Source organism: Aquarana catesbeiana, linkage group LG09, assembly GCF_042186555.1.
Source record: "Aquarana catesbeiana isolate 2022-GZ linkage group LG09, ASM4218655v1, whole genome shotgun sequence".
Taxonomy (NCBI): Eukaryota; Metazoa; Chordata; class Amphibia; order Anura; family Ranidae; genus Aquarana; species Aquarana catesbeiana.
Window position 1 is genome coordinate 236,117,605 of NC_133332.1, and position 27,471 is coordinate 236,145,075.

Consider the following 27,471-nt stretch of genomic DNA (forward strand, 5'->3'; position numbering starts at 1 on the left):
GGACCTCCGCTTTAAACATTAACAAATATTTAAATTATTTAGAGAATAAGTATTTTACATTTATACTGATATTTTTATACCTACAAAAAAATAGATAAAAAGACTCCCCTTGACAATGAACCGGTTATATCCACATAACTTTTATTTCTAAAATTAGAGTCTAACAGCAGAAGCACTGAGTGCCTGTATAAAAGTAGTGTAAAAGTAGTGTAAAAGTTGAAAAATCCACTCGTGTGACTAGGATTCCCCAGATCTCCAGCATTATACTGTCTAGAGGCAAAACCCCAAACCCAATGAGAGCAACTTAAAGCGTAACTCCACTTTTGTTGAGGAAAAAAAACATTCTCCCTTGAGTGATCTATGTACATTGCAAGGATTTTAACAAACTTTGCTGCAGATTCCTACCTTTTGTTATTTTGAAGAAATCCCTGTCTGTTCCTCTGTGCCCCTGTGCTGAGTAAGTCTAATGGGAGTGGTTTCATAATTATCAACCAGCTGCTGCAAAATCAAAGCTCTAACGAGGAAAGCTGCCAGGCCTACATCCCTTTAGACATGTTCCTATTGGGAGCATCTCACCAAAAATAACATTTTTGTTGCAGGGGATGCATGAAATCTAACTTGCATCTTAGTGCAGACTTCTGGAAAAATCAGTGGGCTAATCACACAAGCAGGAAAAATCAAGTTAGACTTACCGGTAACTTGTTTTCCATGAGTCTTTCAGGACAGCACCTTGAGAGCGTGGCTCCACCCACTTGACAGGAAACACACCTCCACCAAACTTTAAAAGGAGGCTCCTTCCCACTTATCATCAGTAGTAGTAGAGAACCTCCGGCCCAAGCTGGAACACATAATCAGAATATGGTTAGTCACAGCATAGTAATTTAATACAATAAGGGCGGGTTGCTGCTGTCCTGAAAGACTCATGGAAAACAAGTTACCGGTAAGTCTAACTTGATTTTTCCCTTATCGTCTTTCAGGACAGCACCTTGAGAGGATAACAGAGACTTACCCACTTAGGGAGGGACCACAGCCTGCAGGACCTTTCTGCCAAAAGCCTGTTCACTGGCTGACAGAAGATCCAGTCTGTAATGACGGACAAACGTAAGGTAACTTGACCACGTAGCCGCCCTACAAATCTGATCTGGGGTGGCACCAGCCATTTCTGCCCATGTAGAGGCCTGAGCCCTGGTAGAATGTGCTTTAATTCCCAGCGGGGGAGATAGCCCCGACTGAGCGTAGGCTACTAGAATAGCTGATTTAAGCCATCTAGCTATAGACCCCTTAGAAGCTTGTTGGCCCTTCTTTTTACCTGAAAAAAGTATAAATAGAGAATCCGAGGATCTAAAGTTACTTGTTACCTCCAGATACTGTAATAAAGTCCTTCTTACATCCAAATTGTGGAATTTGCCTTCTTTCTCCCCCGAAGGGTTAGAGCAAAAGGTTGGCAGGATGATTTCCTGCGACCTATTGTGTGCTGACGCTACCTTTGGCAAAAAACCTGCATCGGTTTTAAGTATAATCCTATCTGTGTAGATGGTTAAAAAGGGTCTCTTAACAGATAGGGCGTGCAGCTCACCAATTCTCCTTGCTGACGTTATTGCAACTAAGAACAAGGTCTTAAGAGTAAGATTCCTTAGAGAGATTCCTTGTAGTGGTTCAAAAGGTTCCTTTGTAAGGGCTTGCAGGACCACTGATAGATCCCAATTGGGAAAGTGCTTAGCCGGAGCTGGTCTAGATCTGGTAAGTGCCTTGAAAAATCTTATAACCAAGGGCTCAGAAGAGATTGGTCTTTCTAGAAATACTCCCAAAGCAGCTACTTGAACTTTAAGGGTGCTGACTGACAATCCCTTGTCTGCCCCTTCTTGAAGAAATTCCAAAATTGACACTAAATTTTTAACTTTTCTCTTAGTCAAATGACAAAAAGAGTTGAAGACCTTCCAATATTTAGCATAGATTTTTCTGGTCACTATTTTCCTACTGGAAAGTAAGGTAGTTACCAAGGGTTGTGACAGACCTTTGTTTCTTAACAACTGCTCCTCAGAAACCAGGCCGTGAGGCTTAGACTGGCCACTCCCGGATGCTGTATTGGACCCTGTAGGAGCAGGTCCTGCCGGAGAGGCAGCCGCCAAAATGGTTTGACTGCCATCTGTAGAATGGTGGAAAACCATGCCCTTTTTGGCCAAAATGGAGTAATTAGGATTACTTCCACCTTCTCCCTCTGTATCTTCCTTAACACCAACGGGATAAGTTGGAAAGGAGGAAATGCGTAACCCAGATGGAAGTTCCAGGGCTGGATTAACGCATCTGTCCCCTGGGCCTTGTCGTTTCTGTGAATAGAGAAAAATACTGGGAGTTGTGTATTTTCCTGTGATGCAAATAGGTCTATTTGCGGTTGACCCCAGGCCCTGGTAATCATTGCAAAGATTTCCGGATTCAGGCTCCATTCTGATTCCTGAATCCGCCTTCTGCTTAGATAATCTGCCACTACATTTAAGGTGCCTTTGAGGTGGACTGCTGATAAGGACCGAACATGCTTTTCTGCCCAAACCAGGATCTTTGAAGCTAGCAACTGAAGTGTTTTGCTTCTTGTACCCCCCTGTTTGTTTAGGTAGGCTATGGTAGTGGCGTTGTCTGAGAGGACCCGGACATGAGAACCTTGAAGGATGGGAGAGAAGGCATCTAAAGCTAAGGCGACTGCTTTTAGTTCCCTCCAATTTGAGGACCTCCTTGCCTCTGTCCGAGACCACATTCCTTGCGCGAAGTCTTGGTCTAAGTGAGCTCCCCAACCCCATACACTGGCATCTGTCGTTACCACTTTTTCTATTGGAAATGACCAGAGCAGGCCTTCTGACAGATTCTCCTGTCTTCTCCACCACCAAAGTGATCTCTTGACTTTGGTGGGTATCTTTACCTTTGCTTCCAGAGATTCTGACCTGTGATTCCATATTCTCAGGAGAAAGCTCTGGAGAGGCCTGAAATGTAACCTTGCCCATTGAACGGCTGGTATGGTTGCTGTTAGGGTTCCTAGGGATGACATCACCTGTCGGACTGATAATTGCTGGCTTGCCTGCAAGGACGCTACCACCTTCAGGACTTTCCCCTTCTTCTCTTCTGGGAGAAAAATCTTTTGTTCCCTTGAACAAATCTGATACCCCAGGAATAGTATTTTCTGGGCTGGAACGAAATTTGACTTCTGCAGATTTATGATCCAACCCAGGGTTTCTAGATGACCTCGGGTCCTTCCGAGGTTGTCTAGCAGTCTTTCCCTGGAGGGGGCAAAAAGGAGTAGGTCGTCCAAGTACGGAATTACCGCAATCCCCTGCATGCGAAGAGGAGCAAGCGCTTCTGCCATTATTTTTGTGAAAATTCGTGGGGCAGAAGACAGGCCAAAGGGGAGGGCCCTGAATTGCAAGTGCAGAACCTCTTTTCCCAAATTTATCGCCAATCTTAGGAATTTTTGGGACTGCGGGGCTATAGGGATATGCAGATAGGCATCTCGAAGGTCTATTGATGCCATAAAGCATTCCCTCGTCAATAGATTCTTGACCGTGAAGATGGAGTCCATACGAAACCTTTTGTATTGGACTGATCTGTTCAGCGGTTTCAGGTTTAGGATTAACCGAAAATCTCCGGATGGTTTCTTTATCAGGAATATACGGGAATAAAATCCCTGATAAAGCTCCCCCTGAGGGACGTAAGTCATAACCCCCTGATCTATCAGATCCTTTAATAGGCTCTTCATTGCCAGGGATTTTGTTACATCTCTTGGAAGATTTGTCACCAAGTACCTTTCTAGGGGGAGATCTGAAAATTCTATATTGTAACCCTGGGCTAGCATATTCAGGATGTACTGGTTTTCTGTTATGCTTGCCCAATAGGGGAGAAAGTCTTGTAGTCTTCCCCCTACTTGTAACCGACTGTCATTGCGTCTTGCTGGCTGACGCAGGAGGATGGAAAAGGACATTTCCTCTGCCCTTACCCCTCTGCCCTGACCAGCTTTTCTTTTTCTCTTGAGACTTGTTCTGTTCCTGAGCCCTTTGAGGACGAAAAAACCGTTTGACTGGTTGTTTCTTCTTTTTGACAGGAAAAGATTTCTTTTTATCTGCAGTCCTGTCCAGAACTGAATCCAAATCAGGGCCGAACAGTAAGTCTCCTAGAAAAGGGACCCCGCATAATTTGTTTTTAGATGCTGTGTCCCCTTGCCAAGTCTTTAGCCATAAAGCCCGTCTAACCGAATTAGCAAGGGCTGCCGCCTTAGCTGTCATCCTGATAGACTCTGCTGAGGCATCAGAGACATAGGCTACGGCTGCTGAGAGGGTAGAAAAGGAGTCAAGGATTTCTTGTTTAGGGGAATCTGCTATTATATGAGCTTTAAGCTGATTTTCCCAATACTCCAAGTTCCTGGAGATGCAAGTAGTTGCCATTGCTGGCTTAAGGTTGCCCATAATGGATTGCCAAGTCCGCTTGAGCTGTTGATCCATTTTTTTATCCATGGGGTCTTTTAAGATCCCCATGTCCTCAAATGCTAGATCAGTAGATCTTGACACCTGAGAAAAGGCTGCATCAAGTTTTGGAACCTTATTCCAAAGAGCTGCTGGGTCTTCATCAAAAGGGAACCTTCTCTTATGAGCCCTAGAGAAAAATGGTTTCCTATCAGGGTCAGCCCATTCTTTTCTGATTGTTTCAGAAATCACTGCATGGACTGGAAAGGTACGGGACTTAGACTCACTAAGCCCTGCATACATCTTGTCATGTAAAGACATCTCCTTATGCTCTTCCTCAAGGCCTAGAGTAGCATAAATAGCCTTTAAAAGGCCATCCACCTGATCCAAAGACAATTTATACTTGGAAGACATATTTTCCAGCTCATCACTATCCTCATTCGATTCATTAGAATGGGATGGGGAAAGCCCTTCCCGGTTCAGAGGACCCATTTCCGCCTCTACTGCCGGGACTAACAGTGAGCCTTGAGAGGACTGTGAGGTAGTGGGCTGACTTGCAGATGGATAGGTGAGTGAGGATCTGAAGGATTGAATGGTAGCATCCAATTCCTTTTTGGCAGATGCGATTAGATCACTGCATGCGGAAGTGGTTTCTTCCCTCACCAAGGAGTCAATACATGCTTGACATAAAGCCTTTTTCCAGCCTTCATTTAACTTAATTTTGCATGAAGGGCATTTCTTTCTAATCCCAGGGTCAGAGCTCTTGGCCTGCCATGATAAGGGAAAAAAAGAGAGAGAAAAAAGACAAACCATCTTTTAGAGTCAGCCTGATTACTCAAGGTTGCTCACCACAGGTGCACAGTGAGAAAAGCTATCAGACTCATGTGCCCTGACAGGCCCCTCCGCCACCAGGGGGAAAAAATACCCTCAAACTTCACTAACATTTAGAGAGAAGAGGGCTAGAGAGAGACCCCACAGTAAAGCTGAGCAGAAACTACAGTCTGCTCCTTACCTGGGCCTTGCTGGTGCCTGTGCCTGTTCCACTCGCTGCGGTTCCTGAATCCATGCTGAGGCAGCAGCGTGATGCTTGTGGCGAAAACGCCGGTTCCGGACTCCAATAGCACCTGTGCGCCGGACCGGAACCGGCAATAAATAGGCACCAGACCTATTCCTCCCTCCTCCCCCTGCGCTTCCGGCGGAAATGACGCCTGGCGCCTGCTCCATGGATGCCGCCCCACTTCCGGATACCTCACATCCGGCGGATGCAGTCCTCTGACTGCCCTTCCCAAGATGGCGGCGGCGTCAGGGAAAAAACATGTGCAGGCAAGAAAAAAAACAAACAGAAATGCCTGACATGCCCGACGCCTCCGCCTGGGAGCAGCAATACCCGGAGCAGTCCTGGCTCTCCCCGAGCACTGACGAGGGAGAAGGAGCCCATCCACCCGGCACCCGTAAGCCTGTGGAAAATGGGAGGAATCGGCTCTCCTGAGGTAGGTAAAAATAGTGGAGTAGGGAGCCTGTTCTCTCAGGACAGAACCTTGAGAGCTCCAAACTCCCACATGTGTTCCCGCCGGAGGAAACACATAAACTGATGATAAGTGGGAAGGAGCCTCCTTTTAAAGTTTGGTGGAGGTGTGTTTCCTGTCAAGTGGGTGGAGCCACGCTCTCAAGGTGCTGTCCTGAAAGACGATAAGGGAAATTATGTTTCTGGGGGGTGTTCTGTATACATTGTGTACAGAACACCGCCAGGTTAGTCGTATTGCAGTTTCAGAAAATTACAGCAGCTGCAGATTGAAAAGGAAAGGTATTTTTTTAATAACATTCAATTATAATATGACTTGTGGCACAATTGTATACGCTATATTATTTTTTCTTTATTTGCCTTTTTTTTTCCCCCAACAAAAGTGGAGTTACCCTTTATATATTTTGTGCATATTACTCTTAAAAATGTATTCCAAAGCTGTGTGCAAAAGCTTTCTAGAATGCAACTTTTCCTTGTAATAAAATTCCTGGTTGATCCTGCTGTATACATGGACTAGCACCTTGTTAGTGGCCACCCTAAAGCAGTCGATCCTCTGGCTGCAGAGATTGCCACTTTGATTGCTCATGCTCAGCAGCAGTTCCCTGTAAAGCCATTTCTCTCTCCTTTCCCCTAGAAGTCACCCCACGTGACTTTTCGTTAGCTTGAGGGGCGGTTCCAGAAGATTGAATGACAGAAGACTGACACACTGTTCCTTTATTGGCTCCCTCTGTCCCTCCTCTTAGCGCTTTCACCCGCGCCTGTCTCCTCTTTTCCTCCGCTCTTGTGATGCCTGTATTTATCTCTACAGCTGGCGCTCTTCCCTTCTTCTGCTAGTGTGGCGTTTACTGGGTGATAGGCTTGGTTCTGGCAGCAACGCAATGGCAGCAGCTTAAGGGAGAAGGACAGGAGTCATAGCAGTGGCAGCTGTGGGGTGGAAAAGACAGGCAGGGGTAAAAGCATCTGAACAGTGGGCTAAAGAGGGACACAGACAGATGGCTCTCCACCCAACTGTTTGTGTGTGCGTGTGTGTATGTATATAGTCATAAGGGGGAGGAGCAATGCATATATATACACATACACACACATTTTTTTTTTTTAACACATGACCACTGATTAGACTTTCTGCATTGCTCCTCCCCCTTATGACTCTGCGAAGAAAGGGCGGTATGTCACATGACCAGACTTCCTAACATGAAAAAAAAAAAAAAAAAAGAAGATAGTTATTTTTTATGTGGGCTAAACGCTGTTGCTTCCCTTGTAAGACTTGCTATTCACAAATGTGAACTTTTTGAAATAGGTTTAATGACACTTTAACAACCAGTGCTGACAACACTTCAATACATCGGCAGGTGAGCACTGGGTGTGGATCGGGTTAGAGGAGATCAACTCTTGCTCTCCTTTGGTCATATGTGAGCAGCACTGGAGGGAAAAGGCAGAAGTCTTTTTACCAGCAAGAATGTGAACATACTTGTATGTTAATATTTCAGTAGGGGTGCACTTTATGTCATCTTTTTCCATAAGACCAGATTTCTCAACAAAGGATGTGTTCCAGCAAAAGCAGGTTAGGGCTTGCCTTTGTGAAGAATGTGATTTTCCAATCTACATGTATATTGAGCAGACTCTTCTGTACCCCAATTTACACGGTGTTGGCAGCATCACAGCTCCTAATACCATGTGTCCATCTTACAAGTCCAAACTCGACTTTTACATACCTTATTCACTGGGCTGGGAGGAAAGTCATCGGGCGTAAGGCTGACTCTAGCTCTCTCGTATGCCATGTCCATGTCGGAATTAGCTGCTTTGGGGCTCTCTGGAAAATTAGAAATACAGATGTAAAGTACAGGGTAAGACACAGAACTCTTTAAGTGTTACTTATAGAAGTGGTTCTCAACCCTGTCCTCGAGTTCCCCCAACAGGCCATGTTTTGGGAATTTCTCTTAGATAATACAGCTGTCCAAAATACCAAACCATTGACTCTGATTTAAAGCACCTGTGCAAGATAAAGTAAAACCTGCAAACATGGCCTGTTGTGGGTACTTGAGGACAGGGTTGAGAACCAGTGACTTATAGGACCTTTATTTTAGTACCATGCTAATGCATCTCTTACTGCATCCAGGTTGAACACTGTTTAAAGATGACGTTTAGTCCATCCCAAAAACCACTAAAGAAAGAAGAACTTATGTATACTCAAATATCAAAAAAAAATTCTCCCGGGAAACAAATCAGTGATACCATGGGGCACTCATCCTGGAGGGAATACACGTTTTTCAAACCTCCACCCCCTGGATTCATGCTAATCTAGACACACATATTATACAAAACTACTTGGCAGATATGTGGACTAATTTGCACACCAAGAATATTTAACATTCCCCCTATATGGGGGATAAAAACACAATGAACACCTGGATCCATATAACAATCAATGAGGCTACTTTCACACTGGGGTGGTGGGTGCGTCGGCGGTAAAGCGCCGTTATTTTTTTCGGCGCTTTACCATTAATTTTGTGGCGCTATTCGGCCGCTAGAGGGGAGCTTTTACCCCCCCTTCACCGATCCAAAGATGCTGCTTACAGGAGTTTTTTAATGTCCTGCAAGCGCACTGCTCCAGCGTGGAAGCACTCGGGCTTTCACACTGGAGAGACAGGAGAGGCTCTTTACAGGCGCTATTTTTAGTGCTGTAGCGCCTGTAAAGTGCCTCAGTGTGAAAGGGGTCTAATAGAAAGTCTGGCATATTTTCCCCTTGTCACTGCAAGAAAGATTGTTTAAAGAGTAACTCCACTTTTGTTGAGGAAAAAAAAAAAAAACATTGCAAGGATTTTAACAAACTTTGTTATTCTGAATAAATCCCTGTGTATTGGTCGGTGTTCATGTGGAAATCGAATCTAATGGGAGTGGTTTCAGAATTATCAAACAGCTGCTGCACCTGCAGGGCTCCAATGAGGAAAACAGCAGGGTTTGCATCCCTTTAGACGTGTTTTCTTATTGGGAGTTTATCACTAAAAAATACATTTTTTATGCAGGGGATTGCCCAATATCTGACTTGTATCTTAGTGCAGACTTCTGGGAAAATCAGTGAGCCAATCACAAAAGCAGGAAATTAAGTTTCTGGGGGGCATTCTGTACACATTCTGTGTACAGAACACCTTTGGGTAGCCATATTGCATTTTACAGAAAATAACAGAGCTGCAGATTGAACAGGAAAGGTAATTTTAATAACATTCAATTACAATATGACTTGTGTCGCAATTGTATATGCTATATTATTTTTTTTTAATTATTTGCCTTTTTTTTTCTTTAAATAGATGCACCTTGTATGCTATCTTTTGAACTGGGAAAAATTGCCACACTGTATTTATAAAGAAAACATTTCCTCTCAATATGCAGTTATGCTTGTACTGCAATCATTCAACAGCAAAGCCAATCATGAAAACAAGCACCTGTTTCGCTTGATTGAAGATTGAACAAATAGCACCATACCCCCAGGAGATATGCAATCATGATCTTTCCACATACTTACACCAGCTGAGATTGTACAATCAATCTTTCTCCATCCAATTTCTAATAGATGATCACTATTTCATTTAAAAGGTAGGTGCAAGCTACAGTGTGGCATAGAGGTTAACGCCACTGCTAAATATATGCAGATATATAATCAATGTAAAGAAAATTCTTCCATCACAACCATGCACCAAATGCCAGTCCATGTAAGCTGACAGACATCGACAACATGTTTTGTTCCAATCAGGAACTTCCTCAAAATGGAAATCAGGAAATGTGTCAAATGCATCTCTATTTATTGCTTGGAAGTTTAGTATACAGTATATATTTTTGGGGGGATCAGCATCAAACATTTAGATATATGTAATGGTACTGTGTGTAACCCATTACCTGCCGGCTTCTGGTAAAAAATCTTCCGTGCTGTACCCACTTCAGAACCGTTGGATATTGCCCTGAGCGTCTGTCTTCCACCACTGTGGAGGTTTATAGCGCCTCTACTACTGAGAAAAGTTGTGCTGCTTGCCTGCCCTCTCTGCCATTAAAGTAGTAAGGTCAAAGCTAGTTTGATCATACTTCTGCTATGGATCACAGGAGTGCAGTTCGTTCTGCACTACTGTGACCTGTTGTCAGCGGACAGTGGGCCAAAGCCCACTGTTGGCTGATGCCACTCAGCCGGTCCAGGCTCAGGAAAGGTCTTGACCATATGGTCAGGATTCACCCAGCGGCCTGGATTAGCACCTAGCTCAGCCTCTCAGTGATCTGCTGAGAGCCTCTGCCAGCCCCTCCTGCCTCCTCCACAGCACAGATGAGTGCTGGAAGGGAGAGCAGAGAACCGCTGACCAACAGTCATGGCTCTCTGCTCAGAGCAGAGGGAGAGAACTGAGCAATCAGTGGTGTTTGATCGCTCAGTTCCCACTGCAGAGCCGGCGGGGGACAGATGCAGCATTGGATCGATGCTGTATCCACCTAGGCTAGTATAATGGTTTGTTTTTTTTAAGTCCCCAACTTCTTTCTTTAACAGAACTCCTACTATTACTGACCCACAATGCAGTGTGTTCTGTGAATGGACAATGAGGATCCTGCTATTCAACTGCTTCACCTCTATTCACAGAAAATGCTAAATTTTAGCTTTAACTATACATATAGTAATATCTTGTAGAAGTTTTGTCTACCATAAAGGAACTGTTTGTTCACTGTGATTAGGACACACTGGGGGGGATTTATTAAATATGGTGCACTTAGATTTTAGGGCAGCTGTGTATGATAGCCAGTTTCTAACTTCAGCTTTTTCAATCAAGCTTTAATAATAAAACCTGGAAGCCGATTGGTTTCTACGCAGAGCTGCAACATATTTTGCACTCTCCAGTTTTAGTACCCCCCCACTGTTGCAGTTAGGGAGAAAGACAGAAGAAAATGGCCATATATGTAGCAAGAAAGGCATGCTGGGACCTGTGGTTCCACTACAACAATGAGAATGGGGGTGTGTGTTGCATAGCCTAGCCTACATGTATATTATACTAGCAAAGCAGCTTTCTGAGTAAGGAAAATATATTTTCTGTCTATGGAACACAGAACGCTCTACTCACATGCTCTGTGCCAGAGAAGTGCTAATTAATCTAACACAAAGAGATATAAATAGGGGTTTCTAGGGCGGTGAACCAGTGGGTGATGGAAAAATCAGATGCTTTCTAATTAATCACCGTGGGTGGGGGGAGGCGGCTCCATACAGATCAAACGAACGAGGTAGAAAAGTGTAGGTTAATTGACTTTTAAAACTTGTTTATTCCAAGGGATAGCCTGGATACAAAAATGGCAAAGTGCTCCTTCTGCAAACTACACAGAAGGGATGCCAGCCATTTGTGTCCGTCCAGACAGAAATCTAGGAAAGTTTACAGAGCTTTAAAGTCAGAGAAGAAATGGGGTGTACTACATGCCAAAATAATTCTGCTTAGTTGAGAGGGAATCTAATTTTTCACCTCCACATGGGCTCTCTCCCAAGATGGGCTGTATGTGTCCCTAGACACACACAGTATGGTTTGGCCCCCATCCCCTGCTCCCTCCTCTCAGGGTTTGTTTGACAGCAATAGGTGGCAATGGCTTCTGCTGCTGCCTCTGTGCCTTTGAGAGAGAGGGAGAGAGCAGTGATGCTGTTCTTCGGCACAGAGCTGTATTGAAAGAGGAGCCAGGTAAGTATTTAGGGGGGCTGGGGAGCGGATACTGGATGGTTTCTTTACCCTAATGCAAAGAATGCATTAAGGTAAAAAAACCTTTTGCCTTTAGAGCCACTTTAATAAATAAACATTTGTAAATTTTAAAATTTAAAAGTGACCTATGTTAAGTAACGTGTTACGCTGGTTTCACACTTATGCATTATGGTAACGAAGGATCCACAGTGCTGTGCATTTCAGTGCCTTTCATTTTTGAATGGCACCCTAATGCACTTCACCAGCACACCGGTTTCTGAAAATTAAAAGTCAGTAGTTACAAAAACTGTAGCTGTTGACTTTTAATAAACAGGCACTTACCTGTCCCACGATCCAGCACTGTGCCCACCCGAGGGGGCGACGGGAACTGTCTTCGGTCTCCAGTGCCAGCATCTTAAATGTGGGCAGCTGGCTGTGACAACATGCAGCTTCACAGCCAGGTGCCCACTGTGCATGCATGAGCCGCGCTGCGCATTGTGAATGGTCCCGCAGTCTCCTGGGACCTGTGACATGTCCCATAAGACTGCGGGGTGGGAGGGGGGAGGAGAACTTCCCCTCGGTTTGTCTAGTAGACCCAAGCGGAAGTGGGAGCAGATAGTTGTCAAAACCAGGTACCCCCATCCCCAAAATAAAAATTGGCAAATGTCAAAGAGGAGGGGGAGGGAGGAGGATGTTCTACTTTAACATGATGTGCGCTACAGTTCACCACAATGCACAGACGGAATACACTGCCTGTGGTCACGTCTGTTTTTTGTGAGTTGCGGCATGCTGGTATCCAATTCAAAATGAATGGGTTCTCTTATTCAGGGCATAATGACAGAATCCATGAACAGCCTCGGCTCTCTGGGACTCTCCCTCTTGAGTGGCTGCAACAAGTGTGGGAGTCAATCACAGCTGAGCCAATAAGGAGAGGGGGTGGGGCAGGGCCAAGTTGAGGATGTGTGCGATTGGACACGCAGAGCAGCAGCTGAGGAGCAAGTCTACTTGGGTGCCCCATAGCAAGCTGCTTGCTCTGGGGGCATTCGGCAAGAGGGAGGGGCCAGGAGTGCTGGTGGGGGACCCGGGAAGCGGAGGTTCAGGCTGCTCTGTGCAAAGCATTACAAAGAGCAGGTAAGTAAAACATGTTTGTTTTTGTTTTTTTTTAAATTGCCTTTAATATCACTTTAAATTAATGCAATCACATCTTGAATGTAGATGCATACACTTTGATACCAACTCTTATGGGGTTTTTGGGAAACGTATTTTAGCACTAAGCAGACAGCTCTTGGGATAAACTTGCTGGGCAGGCCAGTCCTGGACAAATTAGCAGTTTTTTGAAATCATGCCCCTCCAAGATTTTTTTTCCATACAGTACAATGCTTAATTTCAGATACATTTGACCATCTTTTTAAACTCCTTGCCAGACTCATAGGCATCCACAACTTTCTTTGAGAGCTCTATTAATCTTGCCATGGTGACACCACATATGTCAATGGCAAAGAGAACACCAGAACCTATATATCTAAGGTTTAAAGTGTAAATTCACCTTTACAGAAAATCTGTAAGTTGAACTTACACTAGACCTCCTCCCCATCGCACCCAGTCCCGCTGACCTGGATTCCAGCAATCGCCCATTATGACAGATCGTATAGCCGCTTTACCGATCCGGGGATTTGAAATCCTCGCCTGTGGTGACAGGGTGGGCTACGCAGGTTCCAATTAGAATGCCTCCTATACGTACCTTTACAAAGTACGTTTAGGAGTTTGAGCCACAGGGGATTTCAAATTCCCGGACCGGTGAAGCAGCGACTCGATGTGTCAGTGCTGGTGATCGCCAGACTCCAGGTCAGTGGGAGGGGGTCCTGTGTAAGTTCACCAGATTTTTCTGTAAAGGTGAACTTACCTTTTAAATCTTATTAGAAAGGTACCTAACCTCAAACAATAGATTGGATTTAAAGTGGTGGTAAATGTAGGGATTTTATTTCGTTTTTCATATGACAAATTTGCAGTTTCTTTAATTAAGATTATAAGAAGGAACAAAACATGTCAATTCTATGTGTCATTTGTTCAAGTTTTGTTTCCACATGGCTGTGTGTGCCATATTTACACTCATCAGCCACTTTATTAGGTACACCTGTTCAATTGCTTGGTAACAGAAATTCCTAATCGGCCAATCACATGGCAGCAACTCAATGCATTTAGGCGCCTAGACATGGTGAAGACAACTTACTGAAGTTCAAACCACATGAGAATGGGGAAGAAAGGGGATTTAAGTGACTTTGAACGTGGCATGGTTGTTGGTGCCAGATGGGCTGGTCTGAGTATTTCAAAAACTGCTGATCTACTGGGATTTTCCCACATGACCATCTCTAGGGTTTACAGAGAATGGTCCAAAAAACCGAAAATATCCAGTGAGCGGAAGTTGTGTGGACGAGAATACCTTGTTGTTGTCAGAGGTCAGCGGAGAATGAGCAGACTGGTTTGAGATGATAGAAAGGCAACATTAACTCAAATAACCACTCGTTACAACCAAGATATGAAAAAATAGGATTTTTTAAAACAGCTTACCTGTAAAATCCTTTTCTTTCAAAGGACATCACGGGACACAGAGCCACAGTAATTACTGATGGGTTATATAGGTATCACTGGTGATTGGACACTGGCACACCCTATCAGGAAGTTCAACCCCCTATATAATCCCTCCCCCTTGCAGGGATACCTCAGTTTTGTAGCCAAGCAATATAGTGTATTAGAAGAGGGGCGGGACCTCTGTGTCCCGTGATGTCCTTCGAAAGAAAAGGATTTTACAGGTAAGCTGTTTTAAAAAATCCTATTTTCTTTCTCGAACATCACGGGACACAGAGCCACAGTAATTACTGATGGGATGTCCCAGAGCAATGCTACCTGAGGGGGGGGAACCACGACCAAGTAGGGTGCAATCAGACCTGAGGACCCTGTACCGCTGCCTACAGCACACTACGCCCAAAGGCGATATCCTCATGCCTTCTCACATCCACCTGATAGAATCTGGTGAATGTATGAACTGAAGACCAGGTTGCGGCCTTGCAGATTTGAGCCATAGAGGCCCGGTGACGCACTGCCCAAGAAGCACCAATAGCCCTTGTGGAATGTGCCCTGATCTGAAACGGAGGAATCTTCTGTTTCAAACCGTAAGCTTGAATGATCAACTGTCGAATCCATTTAGAAATGGTAGCTTTTGACGCTGCCTGTCCTCTATTGGGACCCTCTGGCAGCACAAACAAAACATCCGTCTTGCGGATCTGAGTAGTTGCCCCTAGATAGGCCTTAACTGCTCTTACTACATCCAACGAATGTAGAGATCTCTCTTCCGGAGAACAGGGATCTGGAAAAAAGGAAGGTAGAACAATGTCTTGGTTTAAATGAAAATCAGAAACCACCTTCGGTAAAAAACTAGGATGAGGGCGTAGTACCACTCTATCCTTGTGTATAATCAAATAAGGCTCCTTACAGGAAAGAGCTGCTAATTCTGATACTCTTCTAGCAGAAGAGATGGCCACCAGAAAAATTAATTTCCTTGTCAACAAGACCAAAGGAATCTGACTTATTGGTTCAAAAGGCTGTTTCTGTAACACAGCCAGGACCAAATTCAAGTCCAAGGGGTTTAGGGGCGCTTTAACCGGAGGATTAAGACGCATCACCCCCTGCATAAAGTTTCGGACCAAAGAATGCGAAGCAAGTGGCCGCTGAAATAATACTGATAAAGCAGAAACCTGGCCCTTGATGGTACTCAAGGCCAGCTTCATCTCTAATCCCATCTGTAGAAAATCAAGGATTCTACCTATGACATATTTCCTGGGATGCCAACCTCTGGATTCACACCAGGTTATATAAGCCTTCCAGACTCTATGATAAATCATCCTGGAAGCTGGCTTCCTTGCATTAATCAAGGTAGATATGACAGGACCTGAGAGCCCACGACTCTTCAGAACGTGGGTCTCAATAGCCAAACCGTCAAATTTAGCGTTTGTAAGGCAGGATGGAACACTGGACCTTGAGATAACAGGTCTGGGCGTACCGGTAGGGTCCACGGGGAACCCACCGTCATCCTTACTATTTCTGCATACCAAGTCCTTCTGGGCCAAGCGGGGGCCACCAGAAGTACCGACTTCCTTTCCTGCCTGATCCTGCGAAGGAGTCGTGGTAGTAGCAGAATAGGCGGGAATGCGTAAATCAGTGAGAACCGATGCCACGGAATCACCAACGCATCCGTCCCGCATGCAAGAGGATCTTTTGTCCTTGCCACAAATCTGTCTTTTTGTTGAATCGGGATGCAAAGAGATCTACATCTGGAACCCCCCATCTTTGGCATATGGCCCAAAAGACGTTGGGATGCAGAGACCATTCCCCTGGAAGTAACTGCTGGCGACTTAGATAGTCCGCCTGCCAATTTTCTATTCCCGGGATGAAAACTGCCGATATGCATGGCACATGCATCTCTGCCCAGACTAAGATCTGGTTCACCTCTTTTTGAGCAGCTCGGCTCCGGGTGCCTCCCTGATGATTGACATAAGCCACTGCTGTGGCATTGTCGGACTGGATCCTGACCGGACAACCCTGTAGCCTGATAGTCCAGGCTTTTAGAGCTAGATGTATCGCCCGGATCTCCAGAATGTTGATGGGTAAGGTCCTCTCTGTCTTGGACCATACCCCTTGGACCGCAGCCTGTTCCAGAACTGCTCCCCAACCTGACAGACTGGCATCTGTTGTTACCACCGTCCAGGTAACCGGTAGAAAGGATTTCCCCTTCTGCAGGTTTTCGGGTATGAGCCACCAATTGAGGCTCTGACGCACCGCATGCGACAGGTGCATCGGAAAGTCTAATGCCTGAACCTTCTTGTTCCAGGTCGACAGAATACTGTGTTGCAGCATTCTTGAGTGAAACTGAGCATAGGGAACTGCTTCGAATGAAGACACCATCTTCCCTAGTAGCCTCATACAAAGGCGGACTGAGGGACCCTTCTTGGTCCTTACTGTCAGAATCAGCTCTCTCAAAGCAGTGATCTTTGCCTGGGGTAGAAATATCTTCTCCTGGCTTGTATCTATAATCAGACCTAAATACTCCAGTCTTCTTACTGGTTTTAGGAAAGACTTTTCTAAGTTGAGGATCCAACCCAGGTGTTCTAGATACCTGACCGTGGTCCTCAAGTTTCCCTTCAAAGAGGCTACTGACCGGTCTATCAAGAGCAGGTCGTCTAGGTATGCTATGACAGCTATACCCTGAGCCCTTAATCTGGCCAGAGGAGGAGCCAAGATCTTTGTGAACACTCGAGGTGCAGTGGCTATCCCAAAAGGCAGAGCCACAAACTGGAAATGGCGTCCTCCTACCTCGAAGCGCAGAAACTTCTGATGAGCAGGAAAAATGGGCACATGCAGATATGCATCTCTGATGTCTATTGATGCCAGAAATTCTCCTCCCTGCAGGGTGGGAACTACTGTTCGAATTGATTCCATGCGGAAGGATTGAATCCTTAGGAATCGGTTCAGATCCCTTAAGTCCAGAATGGGCCTGACATCCCCATTTGGCTTTTGGACCGTAAAAAGGTTGGAATAGAAGCCCAATCCCTGGTCCTTTGCGGGAACTATCATAATGACCTCCTGCGACAAAAGTCGCTCTAACGCTAGAAGGAGCGACTGCTTCTTCTCTGGGTCTCTGGGAACATTTGATCTGAGGAACCGAGGAGAGGGGAATTCCTGAAACTCCAGCTTGTACCCTAAGGTTACCGTGGAGATTACCCATCTGTCCTGGAAGTCCTCCTGCCAGAGCTCTGAGAACTGTCGCAGTCTTCCCCCCACTCGAGTGAGCGGGGGCGCCCCCTCATGCAGAGGTCTTAGTGTTTTGCCTAGTAGGCTTCTTTCCCCAGGACTTCTTTTGTCCCTGGGGTTGACTCTTGTCTCTGAACCCCGATGGAGGCGGCCGTCGAGACTGCCTGGAGGCTGAAGCCTCCGGTGCTGGGGAAAGAGTCCGTTTGAAAGAGGGACGCTTACTCTTCTTCTTGACAGGTAAGAGAGTGCTTTTCCCACAAGAGATTCTCTTGATATAGTTATCAAAGTCCTCTCCAAACAACCTTGCACCACGAAATGGAAACCCAGCCAGTAGCTTCTTACATGGTGCTTCGGCTGACCAATTTTTCAACCATAGGATTCTACGTATATGCACCAACCCCAGTGAAAGACGGGAGGTTTGCACGATAGAATCTCTAATGGCGTCAACCACAAAGCATAAGGCCGCTGGAAGGTTAGCAAACCCCTGGGCCTGCTGTTCAGGTAATACTTTGATGACCTGCTTAACATGGTCTCTTAAGTATTGACAGACTCCAATCGCTGCTACTGCAGGTTGGGCCACTGATCCTGCTAAGGAGAAAACATCCTTCAATAGGGATTCCATCCTTTTATTTACAGGATCCCTGAGCATCTGAGCATTGTCTACAGGACAAGTCAGGCTATTATTTACGGAGGAAATGGCGGCATCAATAGCCGGTATTCCCCACATTTTAATAAACTTTTCTTCCATTGGATAAAGTGTTGAAAACTTTCTCGGCGGAAAAAATCGTTTGTCTGGGTGATCCCACTCAGAATAAATAAGCTTTTCAACTAAAGTATGAACAGGAAAAGCATATGCTGCTTGGAAAGGTTTCAGTGACCCCAAAGCAGAAGAGGATTGTGACGGGAGTCACTAATGGGGCACAGGGTGAATGAGAACCCCACTATGATCTGTGCTAGTCAAAGACTCAATGCTGTATATATGTGTATATAGAATGTGTATTGTTTGCTTTGCTAGTTTGGGGTGGGGCTGTATTCCAATGTTCTATTGTGTTTGTCTGCCTTGGATCACAGGATGTGTATTGCTGTGAGGAAAGAGGGAGGGGGGATTCCTCCAGCTACCCCACCTGTTAAGACTGTTTACTGATGAGAAGTTAAGCACACCTGACCTGTGTGTCCATTGTCATTGGACAGTTTAACCCGCCCTGTTTTCCAAGGGTGGGGGGGAAATGTTTTGAAGTGGGATCTGTATAACGTGTTTTTTGAATAAAGATTCATTCCTGCTTGGAACCTGAAGACAGAGCTGTGTCTCGTTTTTGGGGTGGATTATTTGTATGGGTTCCTTGTTCGGCTGATTGGAGTGTTCGGTAGCTGCCTTTGTGTTTGGGTTTGAAATGTCCTAAACGACTTTAACCCCTTTCATACTCGGGGTGTCGTTACAAGGATTCTTTAGCAGTTTCAGGTATGGGCAACTTAAATGTGGAGCGGACCAATCCAGTGAGGATCTGCACTAAGACTTTCTCCTCTTGGGAAGTTGCAGAGGGTCCCTCTCCACCTGAATCCTCCGAAGAGGAATCATCCATCCCATCCCGATCCTCTGAAAGGGATTCATCTCCTTTATCCCAGAGCTCCTCTGTCTGAGGGTCTTGGGGAACAGAGGAAAGCCTAGTGCGTTTTCTTCCACTGAGTGAAGATGTAATCACGGCCATTAATCTTTCCTCTAGACCATTAATGGTTGAGGAAAAAACCTCTTGTGTAATATATACAGGGGCTGACGTGCCACAAGCAGGTGTAGCCCCTGACCCCGATGGCTCTCCCTGGCTAGCTGTCCCTGGCCCATCTTTAGGGGGGGAGGATGCTGCCGACAGGGGGCCCTCAGAACCTGAACGAGATCCCCTAGTGTCTCTGGTTCCTGGGGTGCTTGAACCTCTTCTACCCATAGTGCAAAGCAACAAGGTGTGAGGTATACAAATGAACACTGCCCGCTGAGCGATGTAGTCTGGCTAAAAGCCTTGCTATCCAATGCTCTGTCTGGTGTTACTTCAGTAAATGCTGCCTAGGAGAATGCCTGTGTCCCACCTTACATGCGACCGTCAGCTCTGTGTCTCTCAGAAGGCTGTGTGCACCTGTACAGAGTGCCTCTAATAGCCTGCAGCTGGCCTGAGTGGGAGTCTAAGCACCTGTGCTGACGTCCCGCCCCCTCCTCTACCGCCCCCCCCCCTCGAGTTTTGAAAAAAACGAGCGCTTCCCGCGCTGCCGACTCTCCTGTCATGCTTTCGGAGAAAGGCTGGGGATGGGGGGGGGGGGGTTGGGGGGGGGAGGGAGGCTGGTAACAAGATCTGCCTGAACGGCTATCTTGAGAGATGGTGGCCATTAGGCCGCAGAGCCCGGGTGGTATAACCACTTTCTAGACCACTGTGGCCCCTCTCTAGCCTGGGGGGGAACATTCAAACATGAGAAATCCCCCTTTCCACCTTACCTGTTTGCAGCCTGCTTGAGACGCTGGGACATAAACAGCGATTACAACACCTGAGACAGAGTCAGCATGTGTAGGTTTGTGCTCTTGGCAGCCCCCGGTGGTCACAATAGGCATAGCATGCATTTACCTTAAAGGAGAAAAGCCACTAGAACTCAAAAATTCTGTGGAATCTCCTCTTACCTTATCCAGCTGCAGGGTGCGGTTTACACAGACCCAATCTTCACCTCTCACGGTGGGCTCCGTTTGAAAAAACCGTCAGAGACTGGGGCCCCCATCAGTAGGGGGATCCAACAGTTCTGGGACCGTAAAGCACCTCGCCAGAAATTAGGAAGTTTAAAGCCATTTTCTGATCTGCGGGGTCCAGCTCTCTAAAAAGAGAAGCATTACGGGTAAAACCTCGTTTCTTCGGACACGAGGCCCGGGTACCATTCAATTCGGCCATGAAAAGACACTTTGAATGGATCCGGTTCGCCTGGCTTGCCCCAGTATAGGATCTTAGGATATTCCCTTTGGAGCTCAGCACAGGACATCTTTACACGTCCATCACCTAAGACACTGGCGTAAAAACTGAGGTATCCCTGCAAGGGGGAGGGATTATATAGGGGGTTGAACTTCCTGATAGGGTGTGCCAGTGTCCAATCACCAGTGATACCTATATAACCCATCAGTAATTACTGTGGCTCTGTGTCCCGTGATGTTCGAGAAAGAAATACCATCTCTGAATGCAAAACACATTGAACCTTGAAGCAGATGGCCTACAGCAGCAGAAGACCACACTGGGTGCCACTCCTGTCAGCTAAGAACAGGAATTTGCACAGATTCACCAAAATTGGACAATAGGAAAAACATTGCCTGGTCTGAGGAGTCTCAACTTTAGCTGCCACATTCAGATTGTAGGGTCAGAATTTGGCATAAACAACATGAAAGAATGGATCCATGCTGCCTTGTGTCAACGATTCAGGCCGGTGGTGGTGGTGTAATAGTGTGGGGAATATTTACTTGGCACACTTTGGGCCCCTTAGTACCAACTGAGCATCTTTTAAATGCCATGGCCTACCTGAGTATTGTTGCTGACCATGTCCATCCCTTTAGGACTACAGTGTACCCATCTTCTGATGGCTCCTTTCAGCAGGATAATGCACCATATCACAAAGCTCAAATCATCTCATCACTGGTTTCCTGAACATGACAATGAGGTCACTGTACTCCAATGGCCTCCACAGTCACCAGATCTCAATCCAATAGAGCACCTTTGGGTTGCAGTGAAACGGGAGATTTGCATCATGGATGGATGTGCAGCCGACAAATCTGCAGTAACTGCATGATACTATCACGTCATATGGATATATACACACACACATACACACACACATATACTCACACACATACATACACATGGTCTGTTACTTTGTATAAGCTAACTTTTTGTTCATGTGTCTTGGCTCTTTGGAGACTGTGTTTTATGAAAAATACATCATATAAATTAATTACGTGCGATACATATTTTATTTCCATTTTGGAAGTAGGTTCACGGATTCTCAACAGAAGAAGCAATTTTGTGAGCTGGACCAAATCTCCAGCACCGACCATCATCTCCCTAAGGACTAATTCGTTAACGTACTATGCAGCTGCATTCTAATCAACATCAGTCAGTCCTTAATATCCCCACTTTATTTGTGCATAGTCAGAAAGGGCATATTAAAATGAAAATAACCAGACAGAGCTGCTTTTTTAGAAAATAAAGTGCTAGTATTTTCTTATCTACTGGAGATCTAGGAAAGTCAAACAGATCGATTTACTGAAAACCAGATAAGTGACAGTTGGGAACCATCAGAGTGCCAATATATGCCAGATTTAATAATCAGTGGGATAAACAAATCTGCAGGAAGCAGGGGAATGTTTTTTTCTCTCAACAAAAGTGGAGTTACGCTTTAAAGGAAACCTTTTACGAGAGAAACGTGAAGTTTCCCTATACATGCTACAGTAAAACTCCTTTGCTTTCAGGTCTGAAGCCTTTCAGAAAAGGGTTTCATTAGAAAAAAGACCACTACTAATGCCAATATGCACTGTGTAAGCCCATCTCTTTACATTTTCAGCACCTTTGCTTACCTGGGATTTCAGCTAGACTTGAAGATGATCGACTTCTCCGGTGACCAGTACTGGAGCCATCACAGGCTGAGAATTTGCTGGGGTCTGAATGTAGAAAAAGACAAGATTTATCAGTTTTGAGAAATGAAGAATATATACGGTGCATTCATAACGTATTCAGACCCCCTTAACTTTTTTAAGTTTTGTTATGTTGCAGCCTGATACTACAGTTGTTTAAATTCATTTTTTTCTCAATCTACCACACTCAGCACCCCATAAAGACAAAGTGAAAAACAGAATTTTAGAAATGTCTGCGACTTTATTAAAAAAGGAAAAAACTAAAGTATCACATTGGACAAAGTATTCAGACCCTTTGCAACAACACTTGAAATGTCTCTGGATTGTTGCACAGATGTTTCTACACCTTGGAGTCCACCTGTGGTAAATTAAAGTGATTGGACATGATTTGGAGGCAAACCTCTCTATAAAAAGGTCTCACCATACTGTGTCAGAGCCATAAGGTCAAATGAACTACTTACATAGCTTAGAGACAGGATTATCACAAGTCAGAAATCTGGGGAAGGCTACAAAAAAAATGTTCTGCTGCACTGAATGTTCCCAAGAGCACAGTGACCTCCATAATTCTCAAATGGAAGACATTTGGCACAACCTGGACTCTTTCAAGAGCTGGTCGTCCAGCCAAATTAAGTATTTGGGGAAGAAGGGCGTTAGAGAGGTGACCAAGAACCCGATGGTCACTCTGTTTGAGCTCCAAATATCCTGTGTGGAGATGGGACAAAAATTCCAGAAGGACAACCATTACTGCAGCCCTCCACCAATCTAGGCTTTATGGCAGAGTGGCTGCCAGGCTTTATGGCAGAGTTGGCTAGACGGAAGCCTCTCCTTCGTGAAAAACACAATGCCAGGGATTTTGGCTTACCTGTAATTTCGTTATGCTGGAGTACAGGACGAGAGACAGGGCTTGTATTTATAGACCATGTACATGCAAGCTATCTTCAAGTAATTGGACTATGACAAAAAACTTGCTAGGGCAGTATCTAATGCACACTTTTATAGCCACAACCACTCCGTGAGACTCCATTGTTTATGCAAGCAATAAAGAGCGAACACACAAAATAAAGGGGAGGTACTGATGTCCTGTACTGTAACCGAAAATAAAGAATTTACAGGCAAGTCAAAATTCCTATTATCTTATTTGCATAGTAGAGAACACAGGGCTTATTTTCACAGACCATGGGACAACCCAAAGCAATAACCTGAGAGTGGGCAACAGCATAGCAAACAGAATAGGCAATACACCCACAAATAAATGAAGAATAAAAAAGGAAAAAAAACTGCTTTTATAGCATCAAGGACAGTATCAAAAATCTGGAGTCTTACAGAGCAGGTGAGTTTATGATTTAATTCACGCTATGTTACATAGTTACTGTACATAGTAGGTGAGGTTGAAAAAAGACACAAGTCCAACCTATGTGTGTGATTATATGTCAGTATTACATTGTATATCCCTGTATGTTGTGGTCCTTCAGGTGCTTATCTAATTTTAAAACTGTCGAAGTCCCTTGCTGAAACCACCGCCTGTGGAAGGGAATTCCACATCCTTGCCGCTCTTACAGTAAAGAACCCTCTACGTAGTTTAAGGTTAAACCTCTTTTCTTCGAATTTTAATGAGTGGCCACGAGTCTTGTTAAACTCCCTTCCACGAAAACGTTTTATCCCTATTGTGGGGTTACCAGTACGGTATTTATGAATTGAAATCATATCCCCTCTCAAGCGTCTCTTCTCCAGAGAGAATAAGTTCAGTGCTCACAACCTTTTCTCATAACCAATATCCTCCAGACCCTTTATTAGCTTTGTTGCCCTTCTTTGTACTCACTCCTTTTCCAGTACATCCTTCCTGAGGACTGGTGCCCAGAACTGGACAGCAATACTGTGCGGTGCCAGACGGTTTACACCATGGTAAAATCTGTGTTACCGCAGGGACATGCAGGAAACAATGGTTTCCCATTTATCCCATTCACACTGCAACGCAGCCTAGTGCTGCACTAAAATGCAGAATCGCGCACCACACAGCACCCTAGCACAGCCAGAAATGCGAATCGGTGTTCGCTCCAGCTGCTCTGTGATTTGACACTCAGTGTAGTGTAAATTGCTCTATATGTTTACATTAGGGGTGGCCATAGCAAGCTTTTTTGCCAGCATCTAATCACCTGAAGGTAGCCTGCATGTAACCCATAGTCTATCAATCTTTTATCCTGTACTTAACTCTTAACCACTTCAGCCCCGGAAGGATTTACCCCTTAATGACCAGGCATTTTTTTGCAATACAGCACTGCATCGCTTTAACTGACAATTGCGCGGTCGTACCCCGCTGCACCTAAACAAATTTGACATCCTTTTTTTCCACAAATAGAGCTTTCTTTTGGTAGTATTTGATCACCTCTGCGGTTTTTATTTTTTGCACTATAAAACAAAAAAAGAAGAGCGACAATTTTGAAAAAAAAAAGCAATATTTTTTACTTTTTGCTATAAAAATATCCCCCCAAAAAATATAAAAAACAAACAAAAAACAAATTCTTCCTCAGTTTAGGCTGATACATATTCTACACATTTTTGGTAAAAAAAAAAAATCCCAATAAGCGAATGTTAATTGGTTTGCGCATACATTATAGTGTCTACAAAATAGGGGCTATATTTATGTCATTATTATTATTTTTTTTTTTTTTTTTTACTAGTAATGGTGGCGATCTGGGATTTTTAGCGGGTCTGCGACATTGCGGCAGACAGATCTGACAATTTTGACATATGTTTAGGACCAATGACATTTATACAGCTATCAGTGCTATAAAAATGCTGTGTAAATGTCACTGGTAGGGAAGGGGTTAACACTAGGGGGTGATCAAGGGGTTAAATGTGTTCTCTCATGTGTGTTTATAACTATGGGGGATGTGACTGACTAGAGGAGGAGTCAGATCGCTGTTCATAACAAGTAGGAACAGACGATCTGTCTCTCCTCTCCTGACAGAATGGGGATTTGTGTGTTTACACACACACACACGTTCCGGCTCTCGCGCCTGCTGGCCATGCGCATCAGGTCCCCCGCCATGCAGTGGGTGTGTGCGCGCCTGCCATAGCTGTTTAAAGGGCCCGACGTACAGCTACGGCGATTTGTGCAGGAGAGCCGACTTGCCACAGTAGAATGGTCGGCTAGTGGTTAAAGTGATACTAAACACACACACTAATTTACATTGTCCCTTCTATTTCTGTATGTGGAAGATGGCACTGCAATTATTTTAATAAAAAAAAATAAATAAATCTAAGTATCTTTTTCCTAATTGATATACAGCTGTCACATGAGCCAGATTTTCCCCAGCCTGTCTACAGGGAAACAAAAGCAGGAGGAGCTTCTAGTCCTCTGCTGCTGGTTACATGTTCAAAGTAAAAAAACAAAAAAGTCTTTGGAATACAGAGTAAAAATAAATAATTTATATCAACAAACAGTTTTAACCACTTCAGCACCGGAAGCTTTTACCACCTTCCTGACCAGAACACTTTTTAAAATTTGGCACTGCGTTGCTTTAACGGACAATTGCGCGGTCGTGCAATGCTGTACCTAAACGAAATTTGTGTCCTTTTTTTCCTTCAAATAGAGCTTTCTTTTGGGGGTATTTGATCACCTCTGCGGTTTTTATTTTTTGCGCTATAAACAAAAAAAGAGGGACAATTTTGAAAAAAAAAAAAAAACAATATTTTTTAATTTTTGCTATTATATCCCCCCCCAAAAAAATTTCTTCATCAGTTTAGGCCAATATATATTCTTCTACATATTTTTGGTAAAAAAAAAACAAAATCGCAATAAGCGTATATTGATTGGTTTATGGCATTTTTACTAGTAATGGTGGTGATCTGTGATTTTTTTTTTAGCGGTACTGCGACGGACAGATCGGACACTTTTGACATGTATACAACGATCAGTGCTATAAATATGCACTGATTAATGTATAAATGTCACTGGTAGGGAAGAGGTTAACACTAGGGGAAGATCAAGGGGTTAAATGTGTGTTCCCTCAGTGTGTTCCAACTGTGAAGGGATAGGACTGACTGGGGGAGGAGACATATCGCTGTTCCTACTTAGTACACACAAATCCCCGTGCTGGCTCTGATGTATGCGATCGCGCGCGTGCGTGCCCTCTGGCGGCTCTTAATGGGACACCCGTACGGTGTTTCGTGCAGCAGTGCTATTGTGCTGCAGTAAAAGTACGTGAGCCGGTTGGGAACCAGTTAAATTGTCATGCAAATATATATTTGAAATCAAATCTTTATTATTTTTTTTGCAGTAACATGGTGTGGGCGGATTTCTGCTAGTCACAGGCTGTGTCACGCCCCTCCAGCCTGTGTATTAGAATAAGAGGGAGGTGAAGCCTCCATTAATCTACATGTAATATCCCACCCCTATTGTGTTTCTCTGGTTAGTGGGCATGGAGGAGGAGGGAAGGAGTGGGCTGTCATGAACTACTGTGTATACGCCCACATGTGTTACTCTATAATCACATGGGCTGCTCAGATGTTATAGGGAGGAAATGCTCAGTATAGAAACTCACTGAAAACTGAGCATGTGCAGAGCGACCACTACAGCTGCAAAATCCCTAGCTGAACTGGGGACATGAACATAACGTGGAGATAGAGAGCAGCAAGATAAACCAAGTTTTTTGCAGAATACAGAAAACGAATCTCATATTGACTGTGTGAGTATGAACTGTATGTAATACAACATTTACTGAAGGTGGGTTTAGTGACACTTTAAGATAATATATACTTTTCTGGTCCTCAAAAACACACAAAATAGCATATGTTCCTCTTTCTTAAAGAGTTACAATATACCTGTGGGGTTTTTATATTTCTATACCAGGCTATGCACAACCACTCTCTCAGGCGCACACATACACACTGAGCATGCGGCAATAACAATGAACACAGATCCAGTGCCATTCAGTAACACCTAACCTTTCACTTTATCACCTCCTGCAAACCTGCTGCACGCTCTGCGATCACATTTTATACACGTGTGATACCCATTTACTGCAGAAACTATAAATATCTCTCATTGTCACAACAGCTGTTCTTGCTATGCTTTAAAAAGCTACAAAACATTCCATCTTCTTTTATAGGCCTGATAGATACAGATGTGCATCTAAGTCTAGGCGTGACAGATGAGTAAATTTTTCACTGAAAATGGTGGGCACTGAGCGGGCCTTCTGTCCTCCCTGGAACTAACACATTCCTGGCCCTCTTGTTACTTTCTTCCTAAAGTGGCTGAAAGAAGGATGCAGAACACATATGTTGAAAGAGGGCTCCTGCATTCTTTAACTACTTTAAAACAGTAGTAAATCGCGGCTGTTCAAAAAAAAAAAAAACACCTGTAAGGCAATTGCA

At 44.6% G+C, this 27,471-nt stretch overlaps 1 protein-coding gene across 3 annotated transcripts in view; it reads right to left on the reverse strand.

Moving 5' to 3' along the window:
- Nucleotides 1-27,471, reverse strand: part of PNPLA7 (patatin like domain 7, lysophospholipase) — a 478,577-nt gene that overhangs the window by 330,980 nt on the left and 120,126 nt on the right. For all 3 annotated transcript variants that reach the window (XM_073599988.1, XM_073599989.1, XM_073599987.1), the window contains 2 exons: nucleotides 22,039-22,122; nucleotides 7,677-7,774 (listed from right to left, as the gene is read on the reverse strand). In XM_073599988.1, coding sequence (XP_073456089.1) covers nucleotides 7,677-7,774; nucleotides 22,039-22,122 — 182 coding nt within the window. The remainder of the gene's footprint in view (nucleotides 1-7,676; nucleotides 7,775-22,038; nucleotides 22,123-27,471) is intronic.